Source organism: Apodemus sylvaticus, chromosome 20 (assembly GCF_947179515.1).
Source record: "Apodemus sylvaticus chromosome 20, mApoSyl1.1, whole genome shotgun sequence".
In the NCBI taxonomy this organism is placed as follows: Eukaryota; Metazoa; Chordata; class Mammalia; order Rodentia; family Muridae; genus Apodemus; species Apodemus sylvaticus.
The window spans coordinates 22,116,857-22,131,383 of NC_067491.1; the positions used below are offsets into that span (position 1 = coordinate 22,116,857).

Sequence of the window (14,527 nt, forward strand, 5' to 3'; positions counted from 1 at the left end):
TTTATCATTAAAATAACATGACAAATACTAATGATATTTTAAAGGGCTATAGGGAATATTATTCTGTTTACTTAATATTACATATAATATCTATATAGGTGTGTGTGTGTGTGTGTGTGTGTGTGTGTGTGTGTGTTTTAATAAAGTTACACCATTTGGGGTGATAATGCTACTCCAGAAGTCATAAATTACCCAACAAAAATCCAAGTGTCCAGTATAGGAAGCTCCCTACTGAGGTGCTAGTCAAAAGAATTCAAAGATTCACAGAACAATTTCACCATTGCCTTTGGTTACATCCTAGACACTGAAAGTGGGATCATATTGCTGAAGATGCACTTTGAACAAAGGGCTTGAAAGAGTCCAACTGAATCTGACCTAGAAGCTTCCTCCCTGAGCACTAACTCTTCTAGTCCCAGAAGGAACTCACAAGCTCCCGAGGGAGAAAGGTGATGAATAGCCCTCCCAACTCCAGTCTCTGGAGACTCTAACAAAGATGAGACAGTGGCACTTGTTGCCTGGAGTTAATGAACAGTTGACTAATTGGACGTGATGCTAAATAGAAGGGAATTCATACCTGATGCTGTAAACCTAACCAACTGAGGTCATGGGCCCTAAAAAGAACCACTTTCCTAAGCCAGTATAATTTTTAACTATATTCTAAATATCCTTATGCCTGTAGATGAGTGCATCTCTTACCTCCATCAAAGAAGCTTCTATTTTTTTTTTTCAGAAGACAGAGACCATTCCAAAAAGTCATAGCTGGTCAAAGTGCAGAGCCTAATCGACTGTGGGGTGCCCAGCCTCACCTGATATATCTCCAACATAGACCCTATACCTAAGGCTCAGGGAACATCACAGAAGAGAATGAAGAAAGGTTGTAAGAGCCAGAGGACCAGATGTCTCCTGTCAAATATATCTTTTGTATATGAGAGAGAAAAGCTACACTTACGATGTCTCAACAGTATGGTTGCCTGAACAAGACCTGGAAAATGACACACACAAACACTAACGTGGATGGGAGGATCTAACAAGGCCATGCTTAGATGAAAAGCTACAGGCAGTTAATGGCTACTGAGAGGAGGATTAGACAGATTAGAAAGCCCTAAGTAAGTCTATGAGCATCACAAAAGGGACTCAGCAGGTTGTGTGTGTGTGTGTGTGTGTGTGTGTGTGTGTGTGTGTGTGTAACAAGAGTAAGGAGTAAGAGGCCATGAGTTTTGGGGAGGGCACGGGAGGAATTAGAGGGAAGAAATGGAGGGGTGTTGAAGTAAATACTGTACTTACATGTGAGGTTCTCTAAATTAATTAATTACATTCTAAAACGTACAAACGAGCCAACATTAAAAGGTGTCATGAGCCTTCAAAACTATGAAGACAAAACACCACGTGAGAACTAGGAGGACTTATGAACTGATTGTTTTCCTCTATGACAGGAACAACCAAGAAAGTTTCAGATATATCTATGCTATTCTTTAGAGCCTATTTATTTGTGAAACCAGTGAACCACCGTTTTAACTAAGGATCAAGAAAGTTTTTAAATTTTCCAAAAGATAACAAAAAACAAAAACAAAAAACAAAAAAATGAACAAAAAGCATCACCTCGTCTCTTCTTTTCTCTCTCTCCCCCCCCCACATCTCTCCCTTCCCATTTCCTATATGTGCACACTCACAACAGTTCTGCCATCTGAGTCTGAGTTTACGCACATACACACAGAATGTTAGAGTTGTATGAAATCTGAATTTCTTTGGGCAGACACAAAGATCAAGAAATGGAGAAAGAAACAATGAAGCTCCCAGCAAGCCCTTCAGCCACATGGCTGAACACCAAGCTCAACTCTGCCGCTTCCCAGTAAGTCCTCGCTTCTGGTTTTTATACATTGATTGGTCAAGAGTATGCACTTTTGGATATTAGCCCAAAAGCTCGGAATATCCAAGATACAATTCACAGACCACATGAAGCTCAAGAAGAAGGAAGACCAAAGTCTTAATACTTTGGTTCTTCTTTGAGGGGGGGGGATCAAAATACACAAAGGCTCACAACCAACCAATAGACTGAGCCCAGTGTCCCCAATGGAGGAGCTAGAGAAAGGACCCCAGAAGCTGAAGAGGTTTGCAGCCCCATAGGAGGAACAACAATAGGAATCAACCAGTACCCCCAGATCTCCCAGGGACTAAACCACCAACCAAAGAGTACACATGGAGGTACCCATGCCTCCAGCCACATATGTAGCAGAGGATGGCCTTTTCAGACATCAATGAGAGGAGGTCCTATGAAGGCTCAATGCCCCAATGTATAGAAATGCCAGGTCAGGAAAGTGGGAGGAGGGTGTTGGTAAACACGGGGAGGGGGATAGGAGAGGGTTTTTTTTCGAAGAGATAACGAGGAAAGGGATATCATTTGAAATGTAAATAAAGCAAATATCTAATTAAAAAAGAGTATTACTTTACAAACCCTGCCCCAGACCACAGGCATGCCACAGTGCAGTGAGAAGGCTCCCATCGTGCCCTGCCCTTGGGGAGCACAGGGTTTAAGGAGACATCATAAATTAAGTAGGAAACTACAAAACAAACAAACTACATATTCATGGTTGGGAATCAAAAATGGTGAGCTGATTTGAAGTTATGAGCAAGAATTTATCAATTACTTATTAGGTATTTGTACTGGCTAGTTTTATGTCAGTTTGACACAAGATAAAATCATCGAAGAGGAGGGAGCCTTGCCTGAGAAAATTTACTCCATAGGATTCAACTGTAAAGCATTTTCTTAATTAGTGATTGATGGGGGAGGGCCCAGACCATTGTAGGCAGTGCCATCCCTGTGCTGGTAGTCCTGTGTTCTATACATAAAGCAGGCTAAACAAACCATGAGGAGCAAGCTCGTTCCTGACGCCCCTCTCCGGCCTCTGCATCAGCTCCTGCCTACAGATTCCTGCCTGATTTTAGTTCCTATCCTGAATTCCTTCAGTGATAAATGTCAATGTGGATGTGTAAGCCAAATAAACCCTTTCCACTCTGACTTGCTTTGTCATTTTGTTTCATAACTGCAGTAGTACCCCTAACCAGTACTGTGTCCATGGCAGGCTGCATCATGTGACTTCCACATAAAAGTGTGAAGTAAAATTAGTGCACAGCATCATAGATTTCTAGGGGAAAGGCCATCTAAAGAGAAGAGAAACTAATGCAAAGGGATAGAGGCACCAGGGGGGGCCTGGCATGCTCTAGAAAGGGAGCAAGCTGATGCACACTGAGCACCGGGAGAGGGCAGAGTGGTGAACAGTAGAGTCCTACTGGGGAACAGATCAAAGGTGGGGTCCAACAGCAGGCAGCAGTGGCCCTGGTTTCTCAGCACTTCTGAGCCATATTCTTGCCGTGGCCTTGCTTATATGGAATGTACTTTTTGATGGTTCTGCTGTTCTTCATTGAACTAAGTCAGTGAAGTTGACTTACCAGTTGGCTCACCAGTTCGAGTTGGTTGGAAGTCTGCTGATCTAGGGTGCTCTTGGCTAAGTAGCCTAGCCATATTTATAGAAGAATCTTTTTTCTGGAGACTAGTTGGTGAGCCAAACATCCTTAAGAGTTGGAAAAAGCCACAAAAGCACAAATGGGGATGCATGCAGATTCTTGAGGGCTATGCTCAGAGCTGACACAATTCATTTTGTTAATCTGTAACTTATCTAAGTAGGAAGAATAATAGGACTAAGCCAAGGCTGGGCAGCTACCCTAAAGACATTTGGGCAAAGACTAATTTTAGCTACTAAATTTTGACATCCCATATAACTGATACCTAAACTTTATCGAATTTCCTGGGACTGAGATAAGGAATTGGCAGATGATTTGATTGTCTTTCAATGGTTTCACTCTAGTGAGTGAGTTGATAAAGAGCCAATGAAAGGTTAATAGAGACTCAATGAAACCCAGTGGGGACTGAAAGAAATTATCCAGAAGATAGGAAGAGACAATAACAAGAAGGGGCAACAGGAGAAATAAATGTATTTCAGTTTGCTAGAACTGAGTCTTTGCTGACAGAGTAGATATTGGAGTTGAAAGAAAGATACGGGCCAAAGGCATCCCCATAGGCGTCTAATGTCTATGAGGACATAGTTTCAAACCTGGAATTGCTGTGGAGAAAAATTAAAGCAGACTTAGTCATATGAGAAAATTTAGATTAGAAAAAAAGAGAAATCAAAATCTTGAAGATTGTGGGTTGGGGACTTAGCTTAGTAGTAGAGCATTTGCCTAGCAAGCGCAAGGCCCTGGGTTCAGTCCTCGGCTCTGAAAAGCAAAAACTCTTGAAGACTAAAGATACATTGGGATACAGAAGATATTTGAAAGCAGGAAGCAAATATGTAGGTGACATGGAATTAATTTGCCATATCTAATGACAGGAGAAAGTTGCTTCAGAAAGACGAAAGCTCTCAACTGAGACAGACACTGCTAAAGAGCAAGAGGACAAGAACTGAGAAGCCCCTTTATCTAGAAACATGGTGCTACCACTTTTCCTACAAACAGAAAGAGTCATGCTGCAGACAGTGACTTCAAAGAACTTGCTGGCACCTACACAGCATATGGAGGGCCCGGGGGTCGATCAGTACCAAACATAGGAAAGAGGGCCGGGAGACTATGTGAGTCAAATGTGAACAGCCACCAAACTAAACATGTTTTTCCTCCACGACTTACTTGTCACACTACAGTTTATCATTTTGTGGATTATTTTATACAGTTGCTGGATGATTTATGAATTGTCGACCATTAGTTTCACAGGGTTCAATTCTACACAATTGACCGATACCAGAGTGACCCCGTGGGATATTTGTTTCTAATGGAAAGATAAGATGCTCGTCACCATTTGGAAACCATAGCAACTGGCTCAGTGGAGGTCCTAGTCTTGACAAGATATCTCACTAATCTCCTTACATCATATCACATCTTTGAAAGCCAGGTTTTCTACAGGTGCTACAACAAACAGCCAATATCTTGTGAAAACCAAGGACAGAACAGAAGGTAATTCTGAAAGATTCTACAGTGCCCAAAAGAAGCATACAGAGTCAGATGCAGATATTTGCACCAAACCAATAGACAGAAGCAGCTGACCTCTGCTGTTGAATTAGGGAAGGCTGAATGAAGCTGAGGGTGACCCTGTAGGAGGACCAGCAGTCTCAATTAATCTGGACCCCCAGGATCTCTCAAACACTGGACCACCAAACAAGAGGCATACACCAGCTGATATGAGGCCCCCAACACACATACAGTAGAGGACTTCCAGGTCTGTGTTCATTCAGAGGTGATGCACTTCATCCTCAGGAAACTAGTGGCCCCAGGGAGTTTAGAGGTCAGGTGGGGTGGGGGTGGGGACATCCACGTGGAGACGGGGAAAGGGAGGAAGTATGGGATGTGGAACAGTTGGAGGGTGGACAGGGGTTGTCAGGGTGAGGAAATAAAATATGGAGTGCATAAAAATAATTAATTTATAAAAATAGCAATCTAGAAATCTATGAATGAATCTTTTAAAATGCTGTCTTCTAGTTTGTATGTGATTCAAAATGTCCATTAAGTTGTCAGGAAATAATTATTAAGTGGTTTAAATAAAAATGCTTCATGAGACAATGAGAATTTTCAAAAGTATGCATGTGTGTGTGTGTGTGTGTGTGTGTATGTATGTATACATGCATCTATACACACATGCCTGCCTACCTGTGAATACATGATCATGTGGGTTCATATGTATGTACACATGTGAATGGACTCCAGAGGTCAACCTCTGGAGCCACGCCCCTTGTCTTTTGATACAGGGTCTCTCTCATTAGCCCGGAGCTCACCAAGCCAGTGAGCAAGCCCCAAGTCTCCTCTCCAGCACTAAAACAGCAAATACCTGCCACCATACCTGCCTTTTCACTTCAGTTGTGAGACTTTAAATCAAGTCCTCCTGCTAACACAGCAAGCACTCCACAGAATGAACTGTCTGCCTAGCCGAATTTTTAAGTATTTCTATTCAATCTCAAGTGTTTATTAAAAACAAAACTCACTAAAATGGCAAAAACTGCTGGCAGCTGAGCATTGATTGACAAGCATACAGACGTGTTGGCGTGAAGAAGGTATTTAGAATTAGAAGGTATTTCAGAATACAGGTGTGTTGGGAGTTACTAGCGCCCACCTGGACAAGTGGTCGATCATCATTTGCTCTGCAACGGTCTGTTTCTTCTTCTCTATAGCCACAGTCTCCTGAGAAAATAAAGTTAGAAAACAATTCTGTTTTCTGTAAAGTGGAACACTTAACGGGCATCATAAAATATAATGTTTCCAATTTTCTCCCTAAGTATATAAATGACTACTGTTAATATATCAGATTCCAATTATTAAATCTTCCATTGTCATTCCCTAAAAGTTAACGCGCTTAAATTTCAGCAGACATCATGACTTATTTACAACAGGGTGACTTGGCATTTCACAGGATGAAGAAGGAGAACATGGTGGCCCTTTTCTCTACATAGCACCTGGAGATGCATACTGGAAACCCCACCTCCATTATTAGGGATTAAAGATATGTACTAAGGCGAATCTGCATTCCAGCGAGATCACATAGACCTAGAAGGTATTTAGGTGTGATTCCTTGCCAAATTGCTGGATTAAAATTTCTCTATGGAGGGTAAACACCTTCATGACTTAGCAAATAATCAAAAACAAAACTGCTGATGGCTTACCACATCTGAATTCCTTGCGCTGCTGCGTCTACAGTAAGAGCTCTCTGCATAATCTTGCTGTAAGAGAGCTTTCTTATCCAAAGTCATGAGGTCATCCAGACTGTCTCGGTCCACCTGATCACATGACACAATGAAGGTAATAAGCAGATTGCCAGGCACATGTTCAGAATACCTGCTTTAAACAAAACCTGGGAACAGACCACCAAGTATTTCAAAGGCTGTTTGAGAATTCAGAGTACAAGCCCATCTTGGAATGCAGGTTCAGCTAAGTGACCTTTCTGGGCCTCATGTTAGTCATAAACTGGGAATGACAGTAGATATTGCATCAGAAGATGATAAATGAGATGAGATAGTCTTAATGTTTATAAATATTACCTGATATATAGTAAACATTAAGTAAAAGACAGAAATGACAGAAATGATCGTAATTACCACTGTACCTCGAGTCCTTAAAATCTCAATAAATGTGGATATGTCATGTTGGGGGTTAGAGGACGTCCTGTGTGGTATGAAGTCCTGAGAGGAATGTGTGTTGTTGACATGGGCAGGAACTTTTCAAAGACCAATACCTAGCCCCATGGACAGTCTCAAAAGTCTTTCCCAGGCTAGGCTCAGGGAAATGGCAAAGCCTTCCCTCCTGATCCAAGTACAAATGTCACTAATGTGGGCAGAAAATGTCCGTCATAGCTTTCTCCCTCCGGATGACTACAGTTTGAAGACCACAGCCCTACAGAGATGGTTCAGCCAATTAGCTAAGCCAACCTCCTGCTCCAGCAGAATGGAAAAACCCTGGCTCCTTGCTTATCTGAATGAATAACCCTGCCTCCCTTTTCAACTCTAGGTAATAAAGAGACTGAGCTTCTGGGGTGGTGAGTCTTTGCCATCGAGAGTCCAGCTTTTCTGTGTGCCCATGGGTTCGCCTTTCTTCATTCCCTCGCTGCCCCAATCAGTTCCACCACGGGACCGATGGATGGGACAAGGTCTAGTATATATTCAGAAGCACTAAGGGATTCTTTGGGATTTCAAAAAGATAAACACCAAAATTTTCTATAAATGAGAGTTATATAATCCCCTACCTAACAAAATAGCAATAGCAACTAGTCAGGAACATGACAGACTTCAAGAGTTTCTTCTCTGGGATTTCTGCTCACTGTCCATCTTCCTTGGAAGGCTGCACTGATGTCAAATTCTTCCCTGAATTCATGACCTTTCACTGTTACATGAGATACTATTGCATATTTCATATTGCATATTTCATATCGCATATTGCATATTGCATGTTGCATATTGCATGTTGCATATTGCATGTTGCCTGCATCTCCTAACATGAGATCTGTTCCATGAGGACAGGAACTTCATGATTGCTGTGGCCCCATGCCCGATAAGAACTATTTTGTGGAAAGCCATGTCAGAGAATGCTTTAATTCTTGTTTTACTTACCTGATGATATTTAATTTTTTTCTAAATAATAACTTATTTACATGAATACCAAGAAACCGACTAGCTAATGCTGAAGTAAATTAAAGAAATCAGCTTTTAAAAGATGCTAAAGTAGCATTATGTTTGAGTTGAAAAGTCATTTTTAACCAGGTGTGGTAGTTTACATTTTTAATCCCAGCACTTCTGCCCAGGAGGCAGAAGCAGGGGCATCTCTGAGATCAAGGCCAGTCTGGTCTACAGAGTGAATTCCAGGACGCCAAGGGGTACATGGTGAGACCCTGTCTTGAAACAAACTTAGCTTTGAGCTTTCCACAAAAGGCAAGTGGTGAGCTTTCTGTTCCGCATAGCAAGTTAAACCTCCCACCGCCGACTCTCACACAGTCCTCCCCTGCCTCTTGCTTGTGGCAAATGCCCCAACCAAAAGGCCTAAGGTTATTTTGTAATTTAACACTCTCAAGCTGACAAGCAGAAGATGTACATACTTCGGGTACGAAACACAATAACTTGTTACGTGTTCGTTGTGTGACAATTACAACAGTCATGTCAGTCCACACCTGACAGTGTAGTGAGTATAGGCATATGAGAACACTTAAAATTTCCTCACAGAATTCCAAAATACACAATTATTAGGAGCTCCAGTCACCATGTACTTATTACATTAGTTCCCCAGAACTTATTCTTCTGATAAACCACACTGAACCCTTTGATGACACCTTCCTCTATCCTATCGCCAACCCTCCATCTCTGGCTACAATGTGTAAGTGACATGTCCCATCTGTATGTGGATTAGCCAGTTCCTACAGATGATGTCACCCTAAACATTCATTCATATACAGTCAGTCTGATTGTCTCTGTCTGTCAAGTGTACAACCAATCTATTACCAACTTGGCCCACCTTCAGAGTCTATCCTGAAATCCATCCAATGAGACTGTTTCTCAACTAGGTCTGTTTTATGCCCATCTGGGTGAGAGCCCTCCTCCTCACTTGGTGCTTACATTATATTGGTAGTCTCCTTAAAGGTCTTCCTGATTCTAGTTGTGCCCATAATAAAGACCTAGTCACAACAGAATAAAGCAGACTCTATCAGAAAAAGAAACAGAAGCCCTCACATGGTCTGTGGGGCCTCTATGGTCTGCCTCCCTGTAACTGAACAGTCTCTTCTTATCTGGCCCATCTTGCCCTCCTCTGATAACCACTCTACTGCCTTACCATAGTTTCACCATAGTTTTTAAATGTTTCATGACCAATCCTACTGCACAGTGCTGACACCTTTCTTCTGACTGCTTGTCTCCATCTTTTTCAAGGGAGAGGCTGAAATGATATCTTATTGGAAAGGTCTCCATGGCAACCCTCCATGGGTCACCACTGCTCCTCTATAGCCCTGACTGTCCTGTCTCCTGTTCACAGCGACTCTCACCGTCTGTCATATAAAACGGACAGGCTGGGTTAACAGACCTATTGGTGTTTTTTCTTACTCCCATTACAATGGGAGTTCTCCGAGTAGAGATACTTTTATCTGTTTCATTCATTAACTTGTGTCCAGTGCCTGAATGGGAACCTAGTACATGAGCATTAGTTAACTATTTAGTAAACATTCAATCACTGTTTATAGAAAAATAAGAGATGATGGTCACTTCCAAAGTGAAAGATGTCTTGTGTTTTTATATAAGTTGATATGTATGTATGTATGCATGTATATATATATACATATATATATACATGTACATATATATGAATATACACATGCTTATATATATAAATATATATATATATAATTACAACTAAGTATAATTAGGGAATTAATAGCATCTCCCTAAAAGGAATTTTAATAAATTTCATTTTTCTTTTAAAGCTATTTCCTTATCCATACACATACATATATATTCATATTTAAGTTTCTGTGATGGTTAATTTTCTTTTTCTTTTTCTTGTTTTTTGAGACAGGGTTTCTCTGTGTAGCCCTGGCTGTCCTGGAACTCACTCTGTAGACCAGGCTGGCCTTCAACTCAGAAATCCACCTGCCTCTGTCTCCCAAGTGCTGGGATTAAAGGCGTGTGCCACATTTCATTGTCAACGTGGTAGAATCTAGAATTACCTCAGAAACAGACATCTGGGTGTAGCTCTAAGCGTATTCTCCAAAGGAATTAACAGAGCAGGGGGGGCCCACCGTGAACATGGGTGGCACCATCCTACGGACTAGAGTCTAAATAAAAGGGAGAAGCTAGGAGCACTGGCCTCTCTCTGCTTCCCGACACAGATGCAGTGTGCACACCTGCCCCTTGCTTCTGCCTCCATAATGGACTGCGCCCCAAACTCTAAACCAAAGTAAATCCTTCCTTCCTTAAGTTGTCTTTGTTGGATGTTTTTTTGCCACAGAAATGAACAAAGTAACCAATGCAATTAGTGAAACAATTGGAGAAAGAGAAATTCGTGACTTTTTTTTTTTCAATAAGTGGAAGGAAAACTCAACAAAGGCAACTGGCAAGCAGAATCAAGGAGCTGGGCTTAATTTACTGTTTCAACTGATTGTGTGTCTCCTCGCATCAGCATCAGTCAGAGGAGTCAGTGGCTGCAGCCTGTCAGGCCCTGGCTACCATGGATAAAATGTTAACTTTACGGAATCAGCAGAGAATCGATCCCCATATTCCTCCCTGTTAGAGCGAGGCTCCCATTTCTGACACTAGGTTCTTCTCTTTCCAGAGAGTGTCCCTTTTGCGTAGTGTTTTGAGTCTTGTGGTACTAGGCAGATTATCAAGGGGTTTATGTAGAAAATCATGGAGACTCTGAGTGTATGTGTGGGGGAGGGGTTCACATTCACATTCAGATGTGGATATCAGAGGTCAACCTTGGGTGGCATTGCTCAGGAGTGGTCTAACCTGTTTCTTTTTCTTTTTTACCTCATTAATTTATTTTTTTTATTCACTTTACACCCAATTGCAAGCAGTCTGTCAATGAACTGTATCCCCAGTACCCTTTACACTTACCACGATGGTTTGTATATGCTTGGCCCAGGGAGTGGCATTACTAGGTGTGTCCCTGTCAAAGTAGGTATGGCCTTGTTAGAGTAGGCATGTCTCTGTGGGCATGGTCTTTAAGACCTTCACCCTTGCTCCCTGGAAGCCAGTATTCTCTTAGAAGCTTTCCATGAAGATGTAGAACCCTCAGCAACTCCTGCACCTTGCCTGCCTGGATGCTGCCATGCTCCCACCTGGATGAAAATGGACTGAACCACTGAACCTGAAAGCCAAACCCAATTAAATGCTGTCCTTATAATGTTGACCTTAATCATGGTGTCTGGCCACAAGCATAAAACCCTAAGACACTTACTATACCTAATATTCTATAATGATGAATTAGTGCCTAAATGATATTTACTTCTGATTTAATAAATCACATTCTCCTGGATGACAGAAGTAGAGGGGCATCAACAAAGACTCCCACATTAACATTAGGCCTCTCATCATACATGTACACACACACACACACACACATGCACACACAGAGAGAGAAACACACACACACACATACTTGCATACACACCACAGGCAAATATACAGGAAAACAAAAAATTATAAATTGCAATATTGGAGATCTCCTGATGATAGTGATGTGAAGGTCATAGGCACATGGTTTATACAGCAGAAACAAGGGTATCTGCTTTTGCAATGATTAACTATTGCAGTAAGGGTTTCTAAACAGCAGAGAATTGTTTAAAAGTGATTGTCTTAAGCCGGTTGGGAGATGTATCTTAAATTTTACGCTTGTTTTCCTTATGATTATGAGAGGCACTTATAAGAAATCACCTAAAATCACTTATATTTCATTTATTCGGCTGTAAAGAAAAGCTAAATTGTGTTCTTTGCAAGAAAATTGATACAATCAGAGATTATCATATTAAGCAAAATAAGTCGTACCTTGAAAGACAAGTATTATATGTTTTCTCTTACTTGTGGATCCGGGATTTTTCATGAAATGATGTGTATGATGTGAAAGTAGAAGTGAAATTGTCTAGGGGAGCAAAGGCTCTAGGGAGTGGAGGACAAGGTTAATCAAGGGAACTAACTGAACAGGAATGAACAGGGTCACCAGTGTCTGTTCTATACTTGTGTGAAAATGTCCTCGGAGACCCAGGACTATGTACAATGACTATAAACCGATAAAGAAGAGAATCTTAGTCAGGGTTCCTATTCCTGCACAAACATCATGACCAAGAAGCAAGTTGGGGAGGAAAGGGTTTATTCTGCTTACATTTCCACATTGTTGTTCATCACCAAAGGAAGTCAGGACTGGAACTCAAGCAGGTCAGAAAGCAGGAGCTGATGCAGAGGCCATGGAGGGATGTTTCTTAGAAACTGAGGAAATCCAAACAATCATCAGATCCTACTACAAGAGCCTGTACTCAACACAACTGGAGAATCTGGAGGAAATGGACAATTTCCTTGACAGATACCAAATACCAAAATTAAATCAGGACCAAATAGATCATCTAAACAGTCCCATAACGCCTAAAGAAATAGAAGGAGTCATAGAAAGTCTTCCAACCAAAAAAAGCACAGAACCAGATGGTTTCAATGCAGAATTCTATCAGACCTTCAAAGAAGAGTTAACACCAATACTCTTCAAACTATTCCACAAAATAGAAACAGAAGGAACACTACCCAATTCCTTCTACGAAGCCACAATTACGCTGATACCAAAGCCACACAAAGATCCAACAAAGAAAGAGAACTTCAGACCAATTTCCCTTATGAACATCGATGCAAAAATACTCAATAAAATTCTTGCCAACCGAATCCAAGAACACATCAAAACGATCATCCACCATGATCAAGTAGGCTTTATCCCGGGAATGCAGGGTTGGTTTAATATACGGAAATCCATCAATGCAATCCACTACATAAACAGACTCAAAGAAAAAAACCACATGGTCATTTCATTGGATGCTGAAAAAGCATTTGACAAAATTCAGCATCCTTTCATGCTTAAAGTCTTGGAAAGAACGGGAATTCAAGGCCCATACCTAAACATAGTAAAAGCAATATACAGCAAACCGGTAGCCAGCATCAAACTAAATGGAGAGAAACTTGAAGCAATCCCACTAAAATCAGGGACTAGACAGGGCTGCCCCCTCTCTCCTTATCTTTTCAATATTGTACTTGAGGTACTAGCTCGGGCAATTCGACAACATAAGGAGGTCAAAGGGATACAAATTGGAAAGGAAGAAGTCAAACTATCATTATTTGCAGACGACATGATAGTCTACCTAAGTGACCCAATAAACTCCACTAGAGAACTCCTACAGCTGATAAACAACTTCAGCAAAGTGGCAGGTTATAAAATCAACTCAAGCAAATCAGTGGCCTTCCTATACTCAAAGGATAAGCAGGCTGAGAAAGAAATTAGCGAAATGACCCCCTTCACAATAGCCACAAACAGTATAAAGTATCTTGGGGTGACTCTTACCAAACATGTGAAAGATCTTTACGACAAGAACTTCAAGACTCTGAAGAAGGAAATGGAAGAAGACCTCAAAAAATGGGAAAACCTCCCATGCTCATGGATCGCCAGAATCAATATAGTTAAAATGGCCATTTTGCCAAAAGCAATATACAGATTCAATGCAATACCCATCAAAATCCCAACTCAATTCTTCACAGAGTTAGAAAAAGCAATTAACAAATTCATCTGGAATAACAAAAAACCCAGGATAGCTAAAACTATTCTCAGCAACAAAAGAAATTCTGGGGGAATCAGTATCCCTGACCTCAAGCAATACTACAGAGCAATAGTGTTAAAAACTGCATGGTATTGGTACAGTGACAGGCAGGCAGATCAATGGAACAGGATTGAAGATCCAGAAATGAACCCACACACCTATGGCCACTTGATCCTCGACAAAGGGGCTGAAAACATCCAATGGAAAAAAGATAGCCTTTTCAACAAATGGTGCTGGTTCAACTGGAGGTCAGCATGCAGAAGAATGCGAATTGATCCATCTTTATCGCCTTGTACTAAGCTCAAATCCAAATGGATCAAGGACCTCCACATAAAGCCAGACACTCTGAAGCTAACAGAAAAGAAACTGGGGAAGACCCTTGAGGACATTGGTACAGGGAGAAAATTTCTGAACAGAACACCAATAGCGTATGCTCTAAGATCAAGAATTGACAAATGGGACCTCATAAAATTACAAAGTTTCTGTACGGCAAAGGACACCATCAAAAGGACAAATCAGCAACCAACAAATTGGGAAAAGATCTTCACCAATCCTACATCAGATAGAGGGCTAATATCCAATATATATAAAGAACTTAAGAAGTTAGACTCCAGAAAACCAAACAACCCTATTAAAAAATGGGGTACAGAGTTAAACAGGGAATTCTCACCT

The 14,527-nt window shown here is 41.2% G+C and overlaps 1 protein-coding gene across 5 annotated transcripts in view; it reads right to left on the reverse strand.

Annotated features, from left to right (window-relative positions):
* Nucleotides 1-14,527, reverse strand: part of Caps2 (calcyphosine 2) — a 48,121-nt gene that overhangs the window by 26,040 nt on the left and 7,554 nt on the right. For 4 of the 5 annotated variants that reach the window (XM_052165562.1, XM_052165560.1, XM_052165558.1 and 1 more), the window contains 3 exons: nucleotides 8,510-8,536; nucleotides 6,699-6,812; nucleotides 6,152-6,219 (listed from right to left, as the gene is read on the reverse strand). In XM_052165562.1, the coding sequence (XP_052021522.1) occupies nucleotides 6,152-6,219; nucleotides 6,699-6,812; nucleotides 8,510-8,536 (209 nt within the window). The remainder of the gene's footprint in view (nucleotides 1-6,151; nucleotides 6,220-6,698; nucleotides 6,813-8,509; nucleotides 8,537-14,527) is intronic. The other variant, XM_052165557.1, reaches the window with a different exon arrangement.